Source organism: Galleria mellonella, unplaced genomic scaffold (genome assembly GCF_026898425.1).
Source record: "Galleria mellonella isolate WM207_F2 unplaced genomic scaffold, CSIRO_AGI_GalMel_v1 utg300, whole genome shotgun sequence".
In the NCBI taxonomy this organism is placed as follows: Eukaryota; Metazoa; Arthropoda; class Insecta; order Lepidoptera; family Pyralidae; genus Galleria; species Galleria mellonella.
In genome coordinates, this window is record NW_026442068.1 from 4,570,358 (window position 1) to 4,588,861 (window position 18,504).

General features: G+C 35.2%; 1 protein-coding gene across 4 annotated transcripts in view; it reads left to right on the forward strand.

Moving 5' to 3' along the window:
* Window positions 1-18,504, forward strand: part of LOC113523498 (cytoplasmic dynein 2 heavy chain 1) — a 77,525-nt gene that overhangs the window by 38,374 nt on the left and 20,647 nt on the right. For all 4 annotated transcript variants that reach the window (XM_052895680.1, XM_052895681.1, XM_052895683.1 and 1 more), the window contains 24 exons: window positions 615-828; window positions 2,100-2,345; window positions 3,056-3,426; window positions 4,371-4,512; window positions 5,194-5,313; window positions 5,704-5,931; window positions 6,969-7,192; window positions 8,004-8,192; window positions 8,741-8,861; window positions 9,297-9,404; window positions 9,972-10,128; window positions 10,769-10,973; window positions 11,222-11,396; window positions 11,535-11,684; window positions 12,366-12,580; window positions 12,690-12,792; window positions 13,071-13,214; window positions 14,050-14,234; window positions 14,652-14,775; window positions 15,046-15,159; window positions 15,928-16,141; window positions 16,715-16,800; window positions 17,207-17,344; window positions 18,256-18,436. In XM_052895680.1, the coding sequence (XP_052751640.1) occupies window positions 615-828; window positions 2,100-2,345; window positions 3,056-3,426; window positions 4,371-4,512; window positions 5,194-5,313; window positions 5,704-5,931; window positions 6,969-7,192; window positions 8,004-8,192; window positions 8,741-8,861; window positions 9,297-9,404; window positions 9,972-10,128; window positions 10,769-10,973; window positions 11,222-11,396; window positions 11,535-11,684; window positions 12,366-12,580; window positions 12,690-12,792; window positions 13,071-13,214; window positions 14,050-14,234; window positions 14,652-14,775; window positions 15,046-15,159; window positions 15,928-16,141; window positions 16,715-16,800; window positions 17,207-17,344; window positions 18,256-18,436 (4,154 nt within the window). The remainder of the gene's footprint in view (window positions 1-614; window positions 829-2,099; window positions 2,346-3,055; window positions 3,427-4,370; window positions 4,513-5,193; window positions 5,314-5,703; window positions 5,932-6,968; window positions 7,193-8,003; window positions 8,193-8,740; window positions 8,862-9,296; window positions 9,405-9,971; window positions 10,129-10,768; window positions 10,974-11,221; window positions 11,397-11,534; window positions 11,685-12,365; window positions 12,581-12,689; window positions 12,793-13,070; window positions 13,215-14,049; window positions 14,235-14,651; window positions 14,776-15,045; window positions 15,160-15,927; window positions 16,142-16,714; window positions 16,801-17,206; window positions 17,345-18,255; window positions 18,437-18,504) is intronic.

Below are 18,504 nucleotides of genomic sequence, written 5' to 3' on the forward strand. Positions count from 1 at the left end.
TTATATTATTAGTAAGGATTAACGTGGGCAAAAGGCGCGGGATACAGTTAGTATATGTATAAAGTGTAATCCAATCGTAATTTTACCCTTTTTAGAAAGAGAAATAAAAGGGCAAGAGATGGATTGGGCATGTCAGACCGACAAAAAATATAAAAGTCACATCTAATAACAAATTAAATAATATGAGACAAAATGTTGCCTGTTTTTTTTTCTTTTTATATTTAGATAAAGGAGTATGGTAATCAGTCATAGGATAATATTTATCTACTTTGAATATTCATAGTCGCCAAGAGGTGATGATACAGAAAGTTGGATAAATATTTTGAATAGATTATAGAATTGTTGTTAATAATTTGATGCATTTTAAAAGTTTATTCCTAATTATGTATAATTAATTACGTATACATCGTTTGTATTATTTTATTTACTGTCTTGTTAACTTTGATATTGTTAAGATTATTTTTCTAGATCGTTTTCATCCTGGCAATGTTAATTTAAAATAAATAAATTTAATTGATAATATAATACGTGGTCGTGTGATTACATAAATAGATAATTTTTATAACCCATAAAATGTGGATTTGCATATAGAAAAACATGTAAAAACGTTCCAGATGGTTATATTTGGAGGCCATATTATCTAACGACGATGGTGACCTAGGCGTTAAGTTTCGGAAGGTGGATCAGGCATTCAGACAAGTGTCTCGAATCCTGGAGGCTGATTCTCGCCTATCTGCACTCATGCAGTCATCGAGGCTTCAGACGACTCTCGATTCTATATCAGAGCAATTGCTCGTCTGCCAGTCAGCACTGAATCAATACATAGATGTAAGTATTGGGACAATGGATTTAGATAAAAAACATTAGTAAGTTATCTTTATATATCATCAACTTAGGTGCAAAACTGAACAATTCAATTTTTGGTTTTGAGGTCGGTATATATATTTCTATCTTCCCCGGTGCAAAATAGTCGTGTCAAATTTGTATGTAGATATGTATGTACAGAGATATTCATGAACACTATTATTCTATTATTGTTTTATAGTAATTTTAGTATAGACATTCAAATCGATGCCGAATTCGTTGTTCATCTGTATGTGCACATGTCAATGAGCCGTAGATTTGTCGCGTCGGTTCCGGCATAAAATAGGCCACCCCTTCCTTTCTCGTGGCTGTCATAAGAGGTGACTAAGGGAATTTAATAGTTAAGGGATGGGTAGCAGCGTCCCTCTTAAAACATCCCCAAAGGCCTAACTGCGGTTGCCAGCCAGCCCGCCGAGCGTGGCAACTACTGACAAAACACTCCTTATGGGTAAGTCCTATGTTTAGTGGTGGACAGTTAAAGGCTAATATGATGATGATGATACCGATGAGGCTTCCTGTTTTTTTTTTTTTATGTAAAACAATACGTACACGTATCTATTATGACAATTCATACCGATGCGATGGTTAACTACGAAAATCTAACTTACATTTTATAACATTGTTGTAGACATTTTTTCTAACTTACCTATCTTCTTTTCTATGTTACGTAGACAAATAATTTTAACATCAACGTATTTAGAATTTATATTAATACTAATTCTATTATTAATATCAATCACTTCATTGTCATCATATCAATCGCTAACTGTTCACCGCTGAACATAGGCCTCACTCATAAGTGGTGTTTTACTATTAGTTGCAATGTTATTTCTATATTTCACCGTATTTGGAATAATTTTTTTTTATACAACTTAGAATGGCAAACAAGCTGACGGCCCACCTGATGGAAAGTGGTAACCACTATGTGTCCATACATAACAGAGTATACTGTTTCACCCATGATACCTCCCATGCGTTGCCATCTCTGAAGATTCAGGTGTTATTCCTCTGCACCCAGTAAATTCACGCCATATCCCATCCTTCAAATCGAAACACAGCCATGCAAACACAACTGCTTCACGGTTGAAACACGAATAACACACACACAGAGGTACCCAAGCAATCGATTCCAATAAAAATTTCTGTGACAGCTGTAAAAGTTTGTTCATGTTATATACTAGTTATAATATTGGCTGTTACATGTCGATATTTAGTAGGCACATTCTACTTTTTAGGACAAACGATCCATATTCCCTAGACTGTACTTTTTGAGTGATGACGACCTACTCGAATTGTTGGGACAAGCGCGTGCTGGAGCGGAAGGTAGGGAGGCGGTTATGCAGAACCATCTCAAGAAATTATTTCCTGGCACTACTGGAGTGCGCCTAGGTCCCGGCGGGATGTCCATTACGGCCCTATGCAGTCATAATGATGAAATTTTACAGCTGGATCATCCAGTGGATATAGATTGTGCGGTAGAGGTGATTATCTAGTTTATTTATTTATTTATACGATAGTTCAAAAGGTTGATAAAAGTTAAATCTCCAACAGAACTAGAAATTATCCCTTAACTGACCTTTGTCTATCATTTATTCTACTAAATATGTACTGTGATCTATGTAGTTAATATCTACACTATTTTGAACTCATCTCTTTCATTTACCAACATGTTATTTATAAATTATTTTTATGTTGTTTTTCGTTTATAAATTCAATCTGTATATTTTAAATCTTAAATCATACATAAATATACATTAATACATATATTTATATACAATTATATTCATATGCAAAATACATGGATTTGTATACCTTTTAATAGAAGTATTTTGTAATACCTCTTCTATTATTTATACCTACCGATGTTCTTTATTTAGTCAGTAAAAGTAACCCAATGCGAAAAATATAGATAAGACTTTTAACTGATTTTTTTTTATTTGTTTTGTAGATAGTCGTCTACTTAACATACCTATTTACCTATTCAAATCTATTATTATATCGTAGTTACCTAGGTTATATATATATATCCTAATAAAGTTATATTGAAAAGATTTCTTTAAGCAATAAGATCACTTTCATTGTATTTATTGTTTTTATATGGTGTTTTGTTCCTTGTACAATGCAATTAAAGTGTAATCATTCATTCTTTCTATCATATCACAAATTATGAAAAAGTAATATTAAATTTCAGGTGTGGTTAAAAAATCTAGAAAATGAAATGCGCACTTCTTTAAAAAACATGGCTTTAAAATGCATCGTAACGAATTCCTTACAAGACCAAGATCCATTTTCGCTGCCGACGCAAATACTTTGCCTCGCGCAAAACATACGATTCACTGAGCAAGCAGAAAAGGCTATAGCGACCAAGGAATTACACAAATTAAAAGATAATATAGAAAAGGAAAATTCGTATTATGCTGCTGCCGAAGTAGAGGATGGATGTGAACAGAAAAAACGACAAGCTCTCATACTTCAATGCGCTCATTACGCGTACATCGTGCAAACACTGATAGAAAATAACGTGGTGTCGGCCAATGATTGGATATGGCAAAAACAATTGAGGTACAATACGTACAATACTTACAGACTATTTATTATTGCTCTAAAATAAATAAATACCATTTGACATATTCCACAGCGCCACCTAGCCTTACTAAGCCCAAATCTTGAACCTTATTGAATATGAATAAGGTTTAAGGATGGACCACCATTCAAATGAATAATACATTTAACTGGTTCCATTTAGATGTTTTTATGTGCACGTATATGTTTAAATGAATTATTATGAAATGGTAACACCGCCTGCGCTAACGGTATACGCTAGAAGGGCATTAGGAATGATAGGTGAAATGAAAAAGTAGGTCAGTTAGTCCATCGTGATGAATACACTAGGAATCCAGCGCGATGTATTCCAGGAAAAACCACGTGGAGGTCGATCTGACAGGGTATATTGCTAGCAATGGGACTGGTAGTCCGCATTTCTAACAATCCCTTCCCCTTCCTGCAGGCATATTTTAGGTATTATTCAGTCACTAAACATGTTTTAGTATTTGTTATACTCCATCTAAGTGTTTAATTTCTAAAAAGTCGTACATTAACATACTTGTCTATGATAATTAGCTCGATGAATATGGGTGGGGTATGGCAGGGAGATATGATACCTTAGTCCGAATTAATGATAATGCATTAAAGGTATCATGGGCAACACAGTATATTGTGTTATGTGAATGGCGCTGTTCTTACCTATAGGCGACGGTTACCACTTTTCAGCAGATGGGACTTAAATTTTTATTTGATTTTAAGTTCCATAAAAATATATATTTATTTTTTTATCATTTTCATTAAATCCAGCGGATTGCTGAATATAAACTAAAAAGAATTATGCAAGGAAATACAGCTGTATAGCTGCTTGACGGTAGAAATATGTGTGGTAGAATGTCATCACTAAGCTCGGCAAAGTTGGAAGGTGTGGGTTTGCTGACATTGAACGCTTTTTTTATTTGTAGATTTTATTTGAGAAACACCAAAGAAATCATAGCTGAAATGGGACTCGCACAAATATCATATTCATACGAATACCTTGGCGTCGATACTGGGCAGTTTGTGCGAACAGATATTGCTGATGAATGCTTTCTAATATTAACGCAGGTTTGTTATTTTGTAATTGTGTTTATCTAATTGAAATGACGTTGTCTTTGACGTGAGTCATTAAATAAACAAAATCATTACGTTAAATAATGAGTGAACATGGTGATGAGTCAGCGTTCTAATATGTAGGTACACATTCACTAAGGTACAACTACTACTGTGGTGTCTTTCTATCGGCTTATATTTTGTATATAATTGGTTAAATCAATTAGAAATAATGTGATTGTGTAATACTTATTTTAAATAAGGCAAAGAGAGAAAGAATTAAAAGTTGGTTTTAATCTATAATACTATATTAGAACGGTAAATTAGGAACATTAGAAAACTTGGCTCTAAATAGATATTAGAAAATACAAAATTTCTTTCTTAAAACAAACGAGACAGTAACGTCTAACATTAAAACGGGAAGATCAATGTGATACATATAAGAAACCAATTACTGTATATTATTGACTAAATTCCATGAAAAGGAACGCAAACCAGAAACGTAAACCCCAAGGAACGTAACTCAGGTTTGTCACATCAGTAATAAATGTACGCTGAAATGAAAATTATATAGAAAACAAATGTACAAGTTCTTAATAAAAATAAATTGTCGCTATAATATACTCGTAAATACTCCGCAGTTTATATTGCTTGTAAAAGTCATAATCGGTAAAAAAGTACTATATTTTTTTTCAGTCTTTACACCTCGGGTTAGTAGGTAATCCTTTTGGCCCCGCCGGAACTGGTAAAACGGAGTCTGTGAAAGCACTCGGCGGATTGGTTGGACGTTTAGTACTTATATTCAATTGTGATGAGGTCAGTAATCTACTATAGTGTAGCATTAATTTTTCCACCTTTTTTTGTCTATTATTTAACCTTTGTTACTTAAAATTAAATATCGATATCGTCATAAGTAAAGTCTATAAATAATCAAAATACATTGCTATTTGATATAGACTTCACTGACGATTTATCCTTTCGAAATCACTCGGGAATTACATAACTTCGCTGTAAATTGCTTTATTCCCAGCTTCGAGAGTACTATATTATTTATTGTACGACTTTTAATGTCTGTAGGTAAAAATAGATAGTTTTAGATTTTTGCTACATTGTTATGATTTAACGCTACAAATCAAAATGTAAACATAAATCATATTGATTTATTGAAGTGCGAGTTGTATGTCTGAATTACGTTGTCAATTGCAGGCAATGGACGCGGAATGTATGGGCCGCTTGCTGTCAGGGTTGGCACTGAGCGGCGCTTGGGGCTGCTTCGACGAGTTCAACCGGTTGTCGGCCGACACCCTCGCTGCCGTCGCGCACCAGCTCGCCTCGCTGCTGCCTGCCCTGCTTCAGCACCGTGCCACTGCCACTGCACCTTCTTTCTCCTCTTCCACTCATGCTCCGCCTATCGCGATACTTAACGGGAAACAAGTGAGTTGATAATTAAAATAAGTTATGTAGACTTATATAAACTTATATGATGATTGTGGCGGTAATACAGTGATTTTGTACATAATTCACAAGACAAGGATATCAAATCGATCTTCTTAAGAGCGTTTATAACTTTTACTTACCGAAGTGTGGCAACATCTGTCAATTTTCGAAAACACTTTTCAATGTTTCTGATTGATTATTTAAGAAGCGTTCTACTAAAATAGTAATCATATAATACGTTGCATATAAATCTACCACTAATAATTTTGCATCTACTTAATATTTTATTTCGGAATTTTTCAAATATCATGCCATGCCATCAAAATCTAAATTTTCTGTGACAGCTTAATAATACTATTATTGCTTAATTAACGTTTTAGTTCGCTATCAGACCACTTTTATAATCCATCAGCACCCTTTGATTATATAGATAGAGTGTCTCCATCGACGAAGGCTTATAAAAGGTCAACTTTTTTATCCATACGTGCGTGAATAGAGTTATCATAATACACATTTATTTGCTCAGTATATGAGAGAAATTATATTGTAGGTATAATCTAAGATTGTAAGGTAAAGATGAAAAATAAAAATGATACAAAATTCTTATGAATATATTTATAACAACAAAATAAACAGCACATAGTTTCTTTGTTAAATTTACTTTCATTCAAGTATTACTTATAATATGTTTTCGCTTTGCAAAGGTCGCTGTTTTAATTATTACATTAGTTTATAACCTATATGTATTTATGTATACTTATATAAATCCGAAGAAATAGTTCCAAATTCAAATTTATAAATCGATTTAGTCTAGGAAAATTTTAATCTAATTATTATTTCATAATTTTGATGTTTTGTTTTTCTGTCAGTTGATGCTAATTTAGAAACATTGACAAATGATCTATTGTTTTTTTAAATTGACAGATAATTGCGACGTTGCCATATTTTATTATGAACGCTCTTAATTCGAATGTTTTTACTGATATGATATGTTTGGTAGTTGGTGCGTATGTTTTAAGCGAAGTCGCTGGCAGGTGGCAGTGTCCGGCTGGTGCGGCGTGATGGCGACGCTGAACCCGGCGGCGCGCGGGTACGGCGGACGGCGCGAGCTGCCGGCCGCGCTGCAGCGCGCGCTGCGGCCGGCGGCGGGCCGTGCGGCCGCGCCCGTGCCGCTCGCCGCGCGCCTGCTGGCCGCCGCCGGCGTGCCGCACGCGCCCGACCTCGCCCTCCGCCTACACGACGTGTTCCACCTCGCGAGGTATGCTAGTGTCCTTTGTCTGATTGATGACGATCAGATGATTAAAACATGATGGATCACTATAAATCACCTGTCACAAAGCTGGTTGCTTGCGTACCTCTGTCCCATTCGTGTTTCAACCGTGAAGCAGCTGTGTTTGCATGGCTGTGTTTCGGTTTGAAGGGTGGGATATGGCGTGAATTTACTGGGTACGGAGGAATAACACCTGAGTCCTCAGGAATAGCAACGCATGGGGGTATCATGGGTGAAACAGTATACTCTGTTATGTCCATGGTACTGTTCATGTCTATAGGCGACGGTTACCACTTTCTATCAGGTGGACCGTCAGCTTGTTTGCCATTCTAAACTGTATAAAAAAAAACTTGTAAGTTTAACTCACGTATACAGTAAATATAGCCGTGTGGTCCCGGCATAGAATAGGCCAACTCTTCCTTTCCCGTGTGTGTCGTAAGAGGCGACTAAAGGAACTTAATAGTTAAGGGATGGGCAGCAGTGTCCCTCATATAACATGTCTCTAAAAACCTAACTGCGGTTGCCAACCTGCCTGTCAAGCGTGGCAACTAATGGCAAAACTCCCCTTTTGGAGGAGGTTTATGTTCAGCAATGGACAGTTAAAGGCTGAAATGATACAATAAATATGCAAAACTAAATGCTTTTATCAGTTGTCGTTACTTGATGGATCAAGTAATTTAATTAATAGCAAGCATAATGTTATTCATGTGAATTAATTAATATAAAGGAGTATATGTAAAATTATTCAGATGTTTACTTTCCGTCAGTGAAGATCTTACATTATGCGTTATTATAACAGTACACTGCTCAGTAACGAGCGACACTACGACTGGGGCCTGCGTGCCCTGAAGGCGGCAGTGAGTAGCTGCAGTGCAGCGCTGTCGGCGCTGGGAGCCCAGTCGGCCGACCACGACCGTGCCCTCCACACTGTTCGCACCGTGCTTGCGCTCAACAACCTCTCCAAGTTGACTCCGCACGACGCGCGCAGGTTATTTCATATGTTGTTTACTATTAGTAGTATGACTATTGTGATGTTATGTGTAGTATATATAGTTATCCTCAGTTTCATACCATAACTTGTAAAAGCCATAATTAAATAACTTTAGAAAAATAACTTATATTTCGTGTTACATTAATATTTATCGAGATAAGTGTTTACCTACTACTTCATTGAAACTTAACAATTTAAAAAAATTATAAGGAGGTCACAAATTTACTAAGGATTTAATATGGGAATAGACTTTACAAAAAAAATCAAATAGCAAAAACAATCATCGAAATCAGCGTAGAATTAACAAATATTTTTAACGTTTCCATAAAAAAATACAGAAAAAATTAAGAATAGGTGAAGGCTTTTTGATTTTGATTGAAAATGCAATAACCGGCAGTAGGTGTTTTATTCATTGCAGTAAGTCCGATCGAAGATACAGTTCAATGAATTACAATAAATTACAAAAACGAAGCTTTAAAGATACTTATCTGTAATCTGTTATAATAACTGTTTATTTATAATTATGATTTGCATTTATATTGCAGATTCGAGGATATTTTATCTCTAGTGTTTGGTGACAATCCGGAAAAAGAACGCATAGATCCAATGAAAACCGCATTAGAGTCTAGTGTTCAAACGCTAGGTCTCGCCTCTAGTAAGCTTCAGGTGAATACATTCCTTCAGAAAAAAATATTATATTTCCTATCTGTTGATACGTGTCTGTAATTAATAAATGAATATTTAACAGATATTCAACTTTTATATAATATTAATATTTGAATTTTATTTTGAGGAGTAATTTGTGTTTCATTGATGACTTTATTTGTATAGCGATTAAACACGCTTACTCACCTTCTCATGGTTGAAGGTTCGATTCCCACACAATACAAACATTTGTATTTATGAGTGTGTTTGTTTGTATATATGTCATATAATGTGTGCCTATGTATGAACAAAAAAAATAATAAGTCTGCCTATTAGCTGTCTGGTACTTATAATACAAGCTCTATTAAGTTAAAAACTAGATAGGTCTATGTAATAAGTACCTAATTTGTCCAATTGGATTGGTTTTTATATTATATAGCTTTATTCTGCTTTCAGTTACAAAAATGTTCGGAGTTGTATGAACAGCTGCAACAGCGAATGGGAGTTGCGATCGTGGGTCCGCCCGGATCCGGCAAAACAACCATCAGGCAGATATTGAAGAATGTACGTACATACACGTTCGATTATTATAAAGCTTGCATATCTCCTAATCATATTTTTGATGAGTAAAAATGGAATAAATATACGTATACGTTATCAGTATACACATGAGATGATAGATGATCATCTCTCCACTGTTGCGTAAACCAATAGATCAAAATAATAAGAATGATGTAGAATGAATGCAAGCCAGTTAGCTCATCGTGATGAATTCCACAAGAATTAACCACGTTGATTTCCATGTTTTCCAGGGAAAACTGCCAGAAGGTCGACCCAATAGGTCGATCGGTAGCAATAGGGCTGATAGACCCCATTACTAACGTTCCTTTTCTTTCCTTCTATTCATATTGTGTCTACGAATTTAATGTTGCACGAAAACTAAAAAAAAATTAATAAAAATTAAAATCTTATAATGAATAGTAAAATTTTTATCACTAATGGATTTTAATGGGTTCCTGTTTATTTTTTTAAGGCATCAAAAAATAAAAAATAATATGATATGCTTGTTACAGTGTCTACTGATTGCATATTAAGCATATGTATCAAATATTTTTTTTTTTTTTATATTAGGCGCTCATACAGCAAGGCAAGACAATAATGGAGTACGTGATTTCACCAAAGGCAATGAGCCGCAAATGGCTGCTTGGTCATATTGATCTGGATACCAGGCAGTGGACAGATGGAGTCATATCAGCTATTGCTCAAGAAGTATCAAATCAACCACCAGGTTGGTATTATTTGAGTCATGTTAACAGAAAGTCTGTATCTATACTCCAAGAATAACTCAGATAATCCCGTTTGCTCTATTAGTTTATGTTATATTGTTAGTAGCTGCTTGTCTAGATTATTGTTAATAATTATATAAGTTCATAATATAATTAAAAATTCAATTTTATCACAGTCCAAGTGTAGTATTTTGCGCTTCATTATTATAATTTCAGTGGTCAATTGTCTACTGTTTAACATGAACTGTATCTTAATATAATAAAATATATAAAAATAATATATATAAAATATGTATATTAATATAACTTTCCCTTTCATTGGCGTATTTAAGATTATTTTCTAAAGGGGGCCTAATGAGTTTAGCCTCTTATGGAAAACTGCATATTATGTACTCTCAGACATGTCTTTGTAGATACACAAAACTAAGAATCTACCCGTACTATAGGACATATTAGAACTGAAATTTATTGAATCAAAAATTTAAAAATGACAAAATTGTTTGAGTCATTCAAACTTTTTTTTTTTAATTTTTTATCTATGTTTTTTTGATGGAAATCTTCAGTTTCGTTTTCATTCTAGGATACTAAAGATTTTCATTTCACTCTATAAATATGTGTGTTTGTGTGTGCGTGGGCGCACAGATGTGTGGCCGTGGGTGGTGTGCGATGGCGACGTGGAGCCCGAGTGGGTGGAGGCGCTGAACTCGGTGCTTGACGACAACCGATTGCTGACGCTGCCGGCCGGTGGCCGCGTGCACCTCGCTACCACCAACTTCCTATTCGAGACGCACACGCTGCGCCACGCCTCGCCCGCCACCATCTCGCGACTCGGGATCGTATTGCTCGGGTATACATTTGTTTTAATCCTTATTAAACGTACTGTATAAACACGAAAGTTTGTGAAGATGTGGTGGTGGGTTTAGTACACGAGCAGGTTATATTCCAATTTACCACAGAATACTTTATATATTAGGCAAAGTCACGGGGTACAGCTAGTTTAATATCAGGTAAGATTGTGAACAATCGCGTGAACATTATTCAAGATGATGCAAATTAATTAGATTATATATAATGTTGTTTCTATTACACTTCCAGTGATGAAAACAATTGTTCTAAAGAAGCACTGAACAGTTGGATTAAAACAATGGAATTTGATAACGAATCTACAAAGATGACATTGCCACTGTTGCAAGAAATGACAGAGAAATGCTTGGATTGGCTTGATGCGCATAAAACTGATCTAGTCATGAAAATATCTAATACGACTATGGTATGTTTAAAAGTATCAATAAATATTTACGATCAGCATATGGCAATTATTAATATTATAATCTATTTGTGTTTTGTATTTGTGTAAAATTGTTAAGATTTTAATAGTTTATAAAAATAAAATGGTATGTTTTTTTAGGTCAAACAAGTATTAACACAGTTCACGTACATAGCTCAGAATGTAAATTTGAATGCAGCATATGTTCCAGAAGATCTTACCTACTTAGCTATCCAACGCAGCGTTACAGGATTATTGAAAGAGAATTCAATGGATAGCTTTTATGAGGAGGTATCTATTATAATGTCACAGTACTTACTACAAACGCTTTGTAAAAAACAGTTCATTTTTTTTTATTTTCGTGTGCATGGCTTAGGAATGTATAATTATTACCACATTAACTGGGAGCAATATTTTTATCTCTATATTTAAAAAAGTGGATAAATAAAACGTCATGATTTACAATAATGCTTATCTTATATTCTAAATGTAAAAGTGAGTTTGTTTGTTTGTTTATGGTTTGTTAATGGCTTAACCAATCATTATAAAATTTATTAAATTGGTATACACGCACTATATGAGATGGAGCAGGATATAGGTTACTTTTTATCCCGATCAGTAAACATATCGCGGTCACGCGGACGAAGTCTCAGATAAAAGCTAGTAGATTATAAAAAAAAAAAGTCGCTGTTTAAAATAAACACAAGATGTATGTGTTCATTATGTTACCTATATAAAAATTGTTCTCGTATCATATTGGTCTAGGAAAATATAACTTTTTTTCTTTATTGCTCATTACTAACGTTAGGTACAAAAAATGATATATTTTAACCTAGGTAAATAGATATAGAAAACCTTCAAGAGTTGTAACTTGCAAACGAACGCGCTTTTTTGTGTTAAAAAAATACGCTGTTGTTACATTTTTTTGAGTTTTTATATAACTGACTCGATGGAAATTTCCTTTATCGGTAGCTGCAGATTCCTCTGCGGCCCACACCTTTTGCGGAGGATGCGTTATCGGGCGTGAACGCAAGTGCTGGCACGTGGGTATCAGAGCGGCTGTTCGTCTCGCAGCGGCTGGCTGCTTGCGAGCGCGTGCTACAGGCGGCTGCCGCTTCCGCTCCCGCCTCCGCTTCTGCCTGTCACGCGCATCTACTGCTCGTCGGAGCGGACGCCAGTGCTAAGAAGTGCGTTTTTTCCTCAATGTTTTTTAATATTTATCATTTCATTTTACATTGTTTATGTGAGTAAAAGATACAAAATAAAGATGACGTTTTGATTTGATTTTTTTTTCAGTTTACTCATAGAGCACGTACTAAAGGAAACAAATTCAATCGTTATAACAATAGACTGTACGCCTATATTGGAGCCAGTAGATATCATTGGAGAATTAAAACGGGTAATTATATTTGTTTATAAGGATATTGGTTTTTCTGTTCAATATAATAATATGTCTATATGGTGACCGAGTAAAAATACATTATATGATCACTTTATTTAATCTCCCGGATTCCGTTAAAGTCACTTACTGGAATATAATGAAGCACCATACATTATTACAAGATAATATTATTTATTTTACATTTTATAATAATCATAATATTAATAATGCCATATCACTGTTAATATTATATAATAAATTATATTAATATAAAATATAATGTAATGTCTTGTCAGAATAATGTAGTACGAGCGAGCGCGGGTACCAGTGGACGAACAAATACTGGTGGCGAAACGCGTGTTACCCTTGTAGTTCGCTCGTTACATCGCGCGCCAGTCGACAGCTGGGGGAGTTGTGCGATCCAACAGTTTCTCTTACAGGTAGTGTACTGTTTATCTTTACGTATTGAATAACAAATTTTTTTAATGGATGATAATGGAATGGTAACCCCACCCGCGCTATCGGCATACACCGGCGGGGCATTAGTAAAGGATGATAGGTCAGGATGAAGTAGATCAGTTAGCTCATCGTGACGAATTCAACAAGAATTGTTTACGATAGTTTCCAGGGGAACCACGTGGAAATCGACCTAATAGGGTATATTGCTAGCAATGGAGCTGTCAAACTCCATTGCTAACAATCCCTTTCTCCCCATTGGATAACTATTAGAAACCTATAAAGGTTTGATTTAAATTCGATATTAATGTTAAAACACAGACAACGTCTAGGATATTATAAAATTGGTACGGCTTGAAATATCCCACAGAGATAAGTCATTAATATATGCTTCGATGTATATAAATGGTATACTACTGTAAGTAACACAATGACAGCCCTTAGTAAAAAAAAATAACATTTTCGGATGTCGTCGACTAATAAATAAAATTTTGCATTAAAATATACCAAAATTGTTTTATACTGTGTTTGCATAGTTTAATAATTTGTGTGAGTTCAGAGCAAATCTAACGTATCTACGTTATATCTATTTTATTATGTACATGTTAACAAAATTCTGCTTTGTGCTGCGAGCACTTCGTCATTTGTCAATTTACGTTTGCTATATTGTTTTTGTTAAAGATTGAATTTCAAATTCGATTCAAATAAAGTGACACGTGATATATTCCATTTTTAGTAAAGAGGTAGAGGGATGTCACATAACATTGGAATACTCAAACTTCTAAAATAAAAAATAAATATTTGTAATGTGGCCGGCAGATAATTCAGCAAAGCGGGTTCTGGACGGCAGGCGGCGGGGGTGAAATGGGTGGCGAGGGTGGCGAGGCGGGTGGAGAGGGCGCCACCTGGTGGCAGGTGGGCGGAGCACGCGTGATAGCTGCTGCTCGCGCTGCGCCGCTTGCCGACTCACGGCTGGCGCTTGCACTCGCACCATGCGTGCTCTCGTATGTATTTCTTTACACTTTGTTAAACCGATAGAAGGGGAGGGGGGTACTGATTGCTAGTAGAGATCACCATTTGATATATAATTATAGAAATTAGGCAACCCTTATTATTATTATAGGAAATATTCAAATTTTCAAGAGATAATCCAACATTTGCACATCTGTTGGATTATCTCTTGAAAATTATTAAGTGAATATGAATATTTTTTTCCGTGTTCGTAAATATCCGATTGTGAGCGTTTATACTTCCTAAATTGTGGCAAAGTCGAAGTATTAAAAAATTAACAATTTGCAATGGTTCCGATTAATTATTTAAAAGGTGCTCTGCTAGCGAGCTAACGTTATAATTCTTATTAAGCTGTCTTTAAATATTTGGATTTTAATGGTAATATAAAAATATTGTTTTATTTTTTTCAGCGAGCCTGATGATGATGAACTAATAGAACTAACTAAAAGTTCATTGAAAAGCTATGTTGACAAATATATATCGGAAAATGAAATATTAACCCTCACCAATGATATTGTTTCCATGTTTAAAGAGGTAAATAAATTTGGTTATATATAATCAATTGGCCGCAAAAAATGTAATATATGAGTATCCAACAATTCATTTCTAAAATAATGTAAAAGGCAACTATAAAATATAAGTCGTTGACTGTGGGTTTGTTCCAGTTGTTTACCTCGAATTGTGTACGGATTCAAAGTCGACCATTTTTTGGCGTATCCTTCATCAATTATATTAAAATATGTAATATGTATGATGATGAAATTATTTGTACATATTCTAAAAATAATATTTTTGTGATATCAGGTAACAAAAACGTTTCAATCGCAAAATCATTACAAATGGAACGCATCTCATTTAATGAAGTGGACAGAGAATATCAAGTGGTACTCGCCCACAAATATGGTAGAAATCATAACGGTAAATATCTCTCTAATTATATCATTAATACCTAAACTTGTTTTTCGACCTGTAAATGCTGTTGGCCTTGACAGCTTTACCGAGCGCATGTGCAGGAGCGACTGCGGATGGCACTCCAAGCCCGCGTGAAGGGAGCGACAGAGTGTCGACTCTTACCGATAAACTACGGCAGCTAAACTAAGAACAGCTCGGACCTCGGCTTGGGCCACCGCACTTCGACCCCCTATCAAGAGACAGAGAGTCGGTTTGTCGTATCGAGAGAGGGGGAGAGGTCGGTGACATGCTCTCAAGTGTAAACCTGATCATGCATGAATGGTGTTTCGGGGGTCTTCGTCCCCACCGACGGGGATGGTGTGGGCAGTGTGGCTATGTGATTACGCGTGATGAATGTTCCGCGGAAAGGGGAGGGGGGAGGATTAGTCAATGTTATTGGATCGTCGGGGTTCAAGAGTGTATATTATTTTAATGTAACACTCATGTTATAAAATAATATATTTTTTTCTTTATGTGTTTTTGAGTTGCTCAAAACATGATTAGCAGTAAAAATTAATTATATAATTAAGTAAATTACGAATACGATAATACTACTTTATATTATTTTTTTTAATTTTATTGATTATATGATAGTAAGGTACAAATACAATACAAGAATTTAATATAAACTTATTCATCATAATACTAGGCTATCTCCTTAACCTTTGTAAATAACTGTTATGGTAATTCAGTTAGGTATGCGGCATTTATCATAGTGTTGTCTATCATTTCAAGGGTTTAAGCGCTGAAGCCGATGCAATATTCAGGGATAGGTTGGTAACAGACGAGGAGAAAAATCAATTCACAACGATATCTAGAAAATATTTGAAGACCCAGACCAACGATAAGCCATATTTTACTGCTAAACTTCGCAGCGACGGGGTTTATATGGAAATGGTAGATAAAAAAGAATGGTATCAGTGGACACAAAAACTTATCAATCAGTGCCGTAAGTATATTTTGAAAATTTTCACTACACCATTTGCTAATGACACATATAACTAAAATAATATGGGCATATTTGTATTAGACACTAGCTTGTGCCTGCATCGTTGTCCGCGTGGTATTTGTTATTTTTGTTTAGTTTGTATCGATGTATGTACCTAACTATTATTATGTCTGGGAATACTAGACAAAATTAACAAATGACGTGTCGTTCTCACTTTTTGATTTAGGTCAAAATGACTTCACTTACGTAGGTTGTGTACTAAGCTGTATAAGTTACTATAGTTTTTTAACTATCGCACGAGAACTTTTCTATTTTCCGTGATTAAAATGTTGACCGGAGATGTAGGTACCACTATGCAAAATTTCATTTAAATCGGTCCAACAGTTTCGTAGATTCACCCATACAAACAGACAGAGAAACGAAAAATTTAAAAAATATCTGGACGTATTCTATTTTACTTCTAACATCCCCCTGACTCGGTTTTTAGTATTTTTTTTCTATGTACAGACATTTGATCTCTACAGTTTTATTATATTTATAGATGCGAGTTATAGTTAACCTTTTGCTCTACAGTCACTGACGACGAAAATTCATTTGGCGAAACCGGTGTAGAAGTCTGTTCAGAACTAGCCATATTGTGTCCAGCTATAGCACGAGCAGTAAGTCACCCGCCGTTTATGAATATTTTCTTCTTTAACGTGTAGAAAATGTGGAAAATAAGATCTTTCCTGCTTTTTCTTGACTTTCGACCACTTTGAAACTTTTTCAATCGTTCAAGAATCACCAAAATATGATATGCATATTTTAAAAATGTTTTTATAACAATTTCTCAAATGTATCATCTCTATTTCCATACTAATATTCTAATTGTGAAATAACCACTTTCACTGTGTGTTATTTATTGGAACCTGATCAGCTTTATAAAATTTCATGATGATTAGCATCATGGAATTCCATTAACATGGTGCTTGGAAGAATGTTGGCTATTTTAATTCTGCTTAGCTTACGTAAACGAAGTGGCAGAAATTGCTAGACAAGTGGGTAGAATAATGATTGTTTTTACAGACTAGTGGCGGAGTGGTGGTTTGCGTGAGTGGAGCGGGGACGGGCGTAAGCGCGGCTGCTACGCTTGCCGCTGCCGCTTTACCCGCTACCGCTTATTACGCGGAGCACACGCAACATTTTAACGCAACATTCAAAAACGTAATCATTTATATTGTGATGTTGATGCAACTTGTGTTCATATATCTATTCTCTTAGCAATATTTTATCAAATTACAGGTTTATTAATTGTGTAATCATGTAATGTAATACAGGGTGTAAGGAAAGGCCAAAATGATTCAGATGAATGGTCTGAATCAGATGGCAGATTATTTTCCCACCGGAAATGCATCACAGCCATATAATTAACTATTTTTAGTTTTAACGCCACGAATTGTATTTAGAATTTTACGATCCATGCGATGCGTGATACATTTTTTTGTTTTTGTCGAGGGGAAATGCTCAGGCAGACCCGCATACCTCGGAAAATGCCCGCACTCTTCGTAGGTGCTCCTTTTATTTTTCGAGACATGGGTGTGCGCGAGCAATCGCTGCAATGCGTGATACCTACAAAGCCGCTTCTTCGCGGTAGAAGCGTCGTTAAAATTTTACCACGACGCGGATAATATATTGCTGTGTTTTTTGTTATTTTTAGTATTTTACTATAAAATATTATTGTTTCTTTATATTTATGACAACATAGATTACATAATTTTAAATGAAAAAAAAACAGGAGAAATATTAAAAAAATTCTGGAAAAAATTGCCATTGGTTTTCAGTTCAGAATAATGGTCTGAATTCACCGTTCAGTTTTTGCCAACCTGTCCCTTACAACCTGTATATCCTGTATAATGTATGCCCCGAACAACCGAATAATTACAAATTTGTGTCAAATTGTAAATATAATGCAAGCTTGCAAAGCCTTAATAATAATTTTTAGGTAATTAAATCAATATTTGTTAAATGAATAATGAATTTATTCATCTTTCAAAATTTTTACTTAATTACGTTTCAAAATTTACAAATTCTCTTCTGTAATCATTATTTTAATAGTACCATATGGTGTGATGCAGGCGCTGTGCTCAGCGAGCGAGGGTCGCACTGTGTTAATGGTGCGGGTGGGGTCAGACTCACAGGCAGAAGCGGGAGCGGGCCCAGAGCTGGCGGCGATAGAGACAGTGTTGCGGGCACGCTCGCTGCGAACGCTACCACCAAAATTACGGCCTAATCAACTGCCACACCATCAGTTGCATGGTTTGTCTTAGAATTAACGTAACTACAGAGTTGTAATCAAAATAATTAGCATCCTTACAAGTGGAATT